Source organism: Musca autumnalis, unplaced genomic scaffold (genome assembly GCF_047663935.1).
Source record: "Musca autumnalis isolate F117 unplaced genomic scaffold, ASM4766393v1 scaffold_2, whole genome shotgun sequence".
In the NCBI taxonomy this organism is placed as follows: Eukaryota; Metazoa; Arthropoda; class Insecta; order Diptera; family Muscidae; genus Musca; species Musca autumnalis.
The window spans coordinates 66,101,260-66,109,069 of record NW_027411755.1 but is presented as its reverse complement, the minus strand read 5'-3'; the positions used below and the strand labels follow the sequence as shown (position 1 = coordinate 66,109,069).

Below are 7,810 nucleotides of genomic sequence, written 5' to 3'. Positions count from 1 at the left end.
ATCCTGTTATATGTCTTATGCCACACACTGAAACTTGCACTAAAACATTCCCATTTGTATGGTAAATGACGACAAATGTTGCTTGTTTTAAGAAATAAATGACGCAACAGCTCTAAAACCTCATTTTTGTGCTAATGTAAAAAGCATATTAGAAATAGCATTACGTCACGTCTACCACACCAATTACGTTACCCACTAATTTCCGCACAGACCAAGAGAGAGAAATGTCAAAATATCGACAAAATTTCAAACTGGCAATTCTCTGCCGTCGCCATCTTCCTTTTTTCGAGTTCTTTTTCTCTGAATATAAGACCGCGTGGACGGTATTTTCTAAAAGGTTAGTGATTTTTATCAAAATTTCGCTAAATTTATTCAATAATCAATACCAAACCAATGAAAATGTGTTGAATATGTTTAGTGCCAATGTGTTTCATGTGATGTGAATGAAATTTTAATGGATTTCCTTGTTTTTTCTTCCATGTTGCCGTCCATATGTAGAGAACTACACACAACAACATCATGACTAACTCCAAGGGTTATCGTCGCGGCACCAGAGACATGTTCTCTCGTCCCTTCCGCAAGCATGGTGTCATCCCATTGTCCACCTATATGCGTGTCTTCAAAATCGGCGATATTGTTGACATCAAGGGTCATGGTGCCGTCCAAAAGGGTATGCCCTACAAGGCCTATCACGGTAAGACTGGCCGTATCTACAATGTCACCCCCCATGCCGTCGGTGTTATTGTAAACAAGCGTGTCCGCGGAAAGATCCTACCCAAGCGCATCAATGTCCGCATTGAACATGTCCACCACTCCAAGTGCCGTGAAGATTTCTTGCGTCGTGTCAAGGAAAACGAACGTTTGTTGAAGGAAGCCAAGGCCAAGGGTACCTGGGTTAGCTTGAAACGTCAACCTGAACAACCCAAGAAGGCTCACTTCGTTAAACAAATTGAGGAACCCATCCTTTTGGCTCCTATTCCTTATGAATTCATTGCTTAAGTTATGTTTGACATATCTTGAGAATGCAATAAAGAGGGAAATTTGTTTAGTTTTTTTTACACCTGCTGCTGTTGTAGATGATCGTCAGAGATGCTTTTCTATGAAAATTATCTTGTAAAATTATTACCAAAATAAACAAGAAAAAAGTGAAAATGGAACACAATTCTACACCACCCAACAAAAATATGTTTCTTTTTGATGATGATTTAAATGAGTGTTAACTGTTAATAATGGAAGAAAAGACCTTTAGCAATTAATATTTAAATAAGAATAGATTACTGAACATTAAATGTGTACTTGGAGGAAAGCTTGATAAGAGAATTTGGAATGTTTATCCAGAAAATAATTTGAAAAAAGACAACATTGCGAAGTGATAATGGAAACTTAGTACTGATGCTATTTAAAAAGGGATTATTTTGGTTTTTTGTGTACATTGCAAGATAGCTTGATATTGGTTTCCACCAATTCAAAGTATGAGATTTCAAAGGGATGATACATTCATTGTAAATTCAGCTATAGAATCATTTGACAATCAGAAGCAGTCGATTGTATTGAAAAATAAACCTTACATGGGCCATACCAAAATTAACAATAATAAATTCTACAAATTAATATATTCTAGCCTAATTGATCTTTTACCGGAATATGAACATTGAAAAAGATTAGATGTGTGAACTGATCTGAGTCTGTTTTTGTAGCAGCATAGAAACCTAGGTTTGATGCTGGGTCTGTGCCATTGCCGATTGAAAACTGAACTAAATCTAAGGATGGTCGGCAAGCAATTGAATAATAGTAAATACCTACTCAGCTAAAAACTACCAGACTATATAATAGCTCCCAGATGGGATTGACTCGGGTTGTTAAAAGGAATACTAACTCCAATGATGTGGGGTTACCACTAGCTGGGCAAGATGAGTATAGTGGTTGATTTCTTTTTTTCAAAGCAAGTTAAAAAATTAAGTATTCGACGGGAATTTAAAACTTTGTCCTATGAACAGATGCAAAACTCGACCGATTGGTTAATTCAAATTGTAATATTAAAATTTCAATTTAAAAGAAAAAAATGGTAGTCACTGTCCATAATAGAAAATCTTCGGGTATGTTCTGAGACACACTTCACGACTCAAGTTCACCCCATTTACGCTTATTTTTCGAGTATTTTATGGATGGGCTAGGGTGTACTATTCTTTTTAAATATCCAACAAATTCGCAAAAGGTAGGAGTAAATGGAGTAAACAAAATGCTTGAGGCGTGGAAGTGTGTCTCAGAACATACCCGCTTAAATCCTCGAGCTAAAGTCTATTGCAATAAATATCGTTGATTTAAAATAAACAAAATTTGTTCTTTTATCCCCAGTTATTGTAAAAATATTATTCAAACATATAATTCGTACTCAAACGAATCTGTTTAAAATTTTTTTATAATGGGGCCCATACATTTACACATTCCAGAAATGATAGATTTTCCTCCAAAAAAATGGTTTTTAGTTGAAGTTTTCAAAAATTGTTAATTTCTCCACAAACAATATTTATTGTTTTCAATATTTTTTTTTTTTTTTTTTTTTGATTACTTCGAAAATAATGCTGTCCTGCATGCCCACAGTGTATGGGCCGCATAAAAAATTGAAAAGCATTCGTTTGATTACGAAAATCTTGTATATCAGTGTTTCCATTATGTTAATTTTTATCATTTTTTGAATTGTTCTCATGGAAAAATATGTTGCTTGTGGCAATCCCAAAAAATATTCTACATATATACAGATAAATTTTGAAAACAATTTTCAAATCAAAAATGTCAAAATACATTTTGGAAAGATGATGATATTTGGCCCGTATGGCGGATTTTTACATGTATGAGTATCTAAAAATTTCTCTAGATCAATTTCCTATCGTATGCATGCGTTTTCAGCAAAATTCTATAACAAACAAACAAATTTCAGCTCAAAACGTTGGGTCTCTATCTATCGTCTTTTTCAGACTTTATCGTGTGTATTTTTTGCTATGAAAATCAAATATATGAGGGAAATCAAAAGTTCCCAGTAGAAAGTGTCTTGAAGACAACATTGACGAATCGTTTAAGACAATGCTATATCCCTGAAGACACCTTGCAGACAGCAATGTGAAATCATCGACGAAATTTTCACCCAAATGTCCCAGCATTCGTGTAAGACAACTTGAGCGACAGGGAAAGCGAAGCTGTCACTGAAGACAACTTCGGTGACTAAACTCCCTACTTTTCGTTGATGACATCTTCGATGACTAAAACCCCCATATTTCGTTGACGCCTCTTTCACGGACCCTGTCCTGCTATTAGTCATTCATGACCCAAACAAAGGAAATTTCATTTATATTGTCGTCTGTCAAATTTTTATTATATTAATTGTGTCTTTTTACTTTTTCAGTAATAATTATTAAGTAACTTATTTTCAGAGAGTAAGAGGGATTTTACTCTTTGATACGAAAATAGAGAAAAAAGTAAAAAGACAGCATTTAGTAAACTTTAGCAAGATAACAGGTAATAACCAAAAACAAAAACATTGGCGCCAATGCATGAAAGAAAACCTAACTCAAAGGCAATGAAAGAGTTCTTCAATTTTAAGCAAAATAAATAAAAATAATTAATATATTAATAAAACAATCAATAAATATAGCTGAATTGTAATATTTACAGTATTTTTCCACAAAAATAAGATAAACATTGAGCAGCTGGCCATTAAAAAACAGCTGATCGAACTTTCTAAATAGTTGTGTCTTTTTACTTTTTCAGTAATAATTATTCAGTAACTTCTTTGCAGAGAGTAAGAGAGATTTTGCTCTTTGATACGAAAATAGAGAAAAAAGTAAAAAGACAGCATTTAGTAAACTTTAGCAAGATAACAATTGATAACCAAAACAAAAACATTGGCGCCAATGTATGAACGAAAAAATAACTCCAAAGCAATGAAAAAGTTCTTCAATTTTAAGCAAAATAAATAAAAAATGATAAATATATTTATAAAATAATCAATAAAAAAACCAGAATCGCAATATTTATAGTATTTTTCCACAAAAATAAAATAAACATTGAGCAGCTGACCATTAGCAGATGATTAAAAAACAGCTGATCGAACTTGCTAAATGTTGCTGGGAAAAATTCTTTCAGCAACTTTTAGCAATTTCTCAGCAAACAACTGTCAAAATTGTTCTCTCACTTCCGAATATCGGGAGGTACCGTTCTATGGGGGCTATATGAAGGCGTGGGCCTATACCAACAAATTTCAACCATTTTGGTGGGATAATGAAGCTAAAACCTTCAAAATACCGAATATCGGGAGGTACCGTTCTATGGAGGCTACATGAAGGCGTGGACCTATACAGACAAATTTCAGGTGGAACGATTTTTTATACCCTCAACGAAGACGAATTACCAAATTTCAACCATTTTGATGGGATACAGAAGCTTAAACCTTCAAAATACCGAATATCGTGAGGTACCGTTCTATGGGGGCTATATGAAGGCGTGAACCTATACCAACAAACTTCAGGTGGAAAGTTCTTTACACCCAACGATAACTTAATACCAAATTTCACCCATTTTGTTGGATAATGAAGGTAAAACCTTAAAAATACCGAAAATCGGGAGGTACCGTTCTATGGGGGCTATATCAAAACGTGGACCGATATATCCCATTTTCAATACCAAGCATCCTGCAAGTAATAAAAACTTCTGTACCAAATATTGATTTTCTACCTTTAAAATTGCGAGCTGCATCTTGATTTCAACAGACAGACGGACGGACATGGTTAAATCGACATAGAATTTTATGCTGATCAATAATATATACTTTATAGGGTCTCCGACGAACATTTCGATGTGTTACAAACGGAATGATAAATTTAATTATGCCCTCCATATGGTGGGTATAGGTATAATAAGTGAATTCCAAATGTTAACAAAAACTTTATTTTATTTACTTTTTAAAAGCAATATCGATTAAAATGTGTATTATTTAAAATAATAAAAACGAACATTTATACACTAAACCCATGTTCATACCAGCAGTTGAATCACGTTGTTCGCTCTCATAATTACGTACACGAATTAACCCGTTCATACGACATGGTACACAATTCATAGCAACATGTGGTCTGTTCCAGAACTGCAAGAATCTACTAATTTTCACTATTTTTTCCGATAACATAAAGGAAAAATTGTTATCGTAGTAAAAATTAGTAGATTAATTATATTATTTTCATTCATGTTTTCTATTTTTTCACAAAATTTTGGTGTTTTCTGTACATTTTGTTGATTTTTCTTTTTTCAAAACTAACAAGTGAGATGATAATTTAAATGTGTTGAAAATAAAAGATTAGGTACAAAAACAAAATATGTGAACGGAAAACAAAAAGAAATCTATGATTTTCATTCATAATTTTACAACTGTTTTTGCAGTTGTCTGGACGCCTACGTCACAGAGGCAAGTTTTGGGTTTTTGACAATCAATACATGAAGTCAACTGTCCTGTCTTTTGTAAACGCAGGGTTAAATTGTATTTAAATTGTTGGAGTTTAAAAATGTAGTTTGTATTCAATTTAATATTTTTATCCATATGAATAAATTAAAAAAAAAAAAAATATTCTCTAAAATATATGGGAATGACTTCTGCGTAAAATATACGACTAAAGGTGACAGTACGCTTCCAAAAATAAACTTGTCAAAACAGGATATACGGGTGTATCCTTAATCAGGAGGGATATACTTTTACTTAATATTACTGAAAGTACTTCGTTTTCAATATAGAGTGAATATGCATCGATATTCTAATACAATCTTTCTGTATTCCCTAGTTTTAAAGGGGGCATCTATTCAAATGAGCCAAATTGTTTACTTCAATTTTTGACTTTATTTTGTTTTCCTTGTATAATTCTTATACAAATTGGATTTGAATGCAAATAAATGACTAAATTTACTCCAAACACATGAAGCAAAATGTAATAAAACTTCGAAAATTCATATCTTGTATAATTCGGAAAAAATTGGAGATTGAAAAGAATTTTGCAGGGGGGTTCTATTCAAGTGAGCGGCAGTGTATATTCGACTGTAGTTTCAGGCTTAACTTTACTTTACCCTTAAGGCTCGGATAACGCTGAAATTTTTGTTATAGATAGATCTTGTCTTCCTGATTACGGCAACATATATTTTTCGGCTGGGACGTACCCGGTTATCCGGTTATTTGATCCGTAAATTTGAATTAAAAACCCACCGTATAACCGGTTATTTTGAACAGATATACTTGACATGGGTATCATATGAAAGCTTATGAAAATGCCTATCGAATGGTATACGGGTTTATACCCTTCATTTAACCGGTTCGACAGATATATCCAAAAAACCGGTTATTTTATAAAAAAAATTAAAAACATTAAAAATAACCGATTATGAAGTACATCACATAGTTTGTAGCCTGCACTGTAACCTTTCCAACTCGATACTATTCGCAGCGGTACCATATATGGAGCCGGAGATATTGGTCTTCAACTATTTACATTATTCTTTCTTTAAAAATCTAAATTTTTACAATAGAATGCCATGTTAATGTAATGGAATAAAATTAATTTAGTAAAACTTTGGATCGCGTAGCCGGTTTTTGGACATACCCCAGGGGTGGAAATCTTAAGCCCCGGCCGAAGGCCGGCAGTCTAGAAAAACTTTAAAATATAGGAAAAACTTGGATGTAGGAAATCTTTGGATCGCGTAGCCGATTTTTGGACATACCCCAGGGGTGAAAATCTTAAGCCCCGGCCGAAGGCCGGCAGTCTAGAAAAACTTTAAAATATAGGAAAAACTTGGATGTAGGAAAACTTTGGATCGCGTAGCCGGTTTTTGGACATACCCCAGGGGTGAAAATCTTAAGCCCCGGCCGAAGGCCGGCAGTCTAGAAAAACTTTAAAATATAGGAAAAACTTGGATGTAGGAAAACTTTGGATCGCGTAGCCGGTTTTTGGACATACCCCAGGGGTGAAAATCTTAAGCCCCGGCCGAAGGCCGGCAGTCTAGAAAAACTTTAAAATATAGGAAAAACTTGGATGTAGGAAAATTTTGGATCGCGTAGCCGATTTTTGGACATACCCCAGGGGTGAAAATCTTAAGCCACGGCCGAAGGCCGGCAGTCTAGAAAAACATTAAAATATAGGAAAAACTTGGATGTAGGAAAACTTTGGATCGCGTAGCCGGTTTTTGGACATACCCCAGGGGTGAAAATCTTAAGCCCCGGCCGAAGGCCGGCAGTCTAGAAAAACTTTAAAATATAGGAAAAACTTGGATGTAGGAAAACTTTGGATCGCGTAGCCGGTTTTTGGACATACCCCAGGGATGAAAATCTTAAGCCCCGGCCGAAGGCCGGCAGTCTAGAAAAACTTTAAAATACAGGAAAAACTTGGTTATTTTTAACGATTTAACATTTTTGTAAAATAAAAAAATAAAACGGTTTTTGGATATATCTGTCGAACTGGTTACATGACGGGTATAAACCCGTATACCATTCGATAGGCATTTTCATAAGCTTTCATATGACACCCATATCAAGTAAATCGGTTCAAAATAACCGGTTCTACGGGTGGGTTTTTTATTCAAACTTACGGATCAAATAACCGGATAACCGGGTACGTCCCAGCCGAAAAATATATATTGCCGTAATCAGGAAGACAAGATCTATCGAAATATTTTTTTTCAAAAAAATCCGAGGTTTCAGGGTAAAGTAAAGTTGTTCCTAGTTTCATTTTTTATTTTGTTACTCATGTTTATCATTCATTTTTCCTTGACGTCTTTATTC

General features: G+C 34.3%; 1 protein-coding gene across 1 annotated transcript; it reads left to right on the top strand.

The window, feature by feature from the left end:
• The first annotated feature begins 205 nt into the window (after positions 1-205).
• Positions 206-1,183, top strand: RpL21 (ribosomal protein L21). Its single transcript, XM_073965782.1, has 2 exons — positions 206-337; positions 499-1,183. Exon 2 carries the CDS (start codon positions 520-522, stop codon positions 997-999), a length of 480 nt encoding a protein of 159 aa, XP_073821883.1. The 5' UTR covers positions 206-337; positions 499-519; the 3' UTR covers positions 1,000-1,183.
• Positions 1,184-7,810: the final 6,627 nt, after the last annotated feature.

Excerpts from the sequence above, each read along its gene's own strand:
- RpL21 (XM_073965782.1), top strand. The coding sequence starts at position 520 with ATGACTAACTCCAAGGGTTATCGTCGCGGCACCAGAGACATGTTCTCT.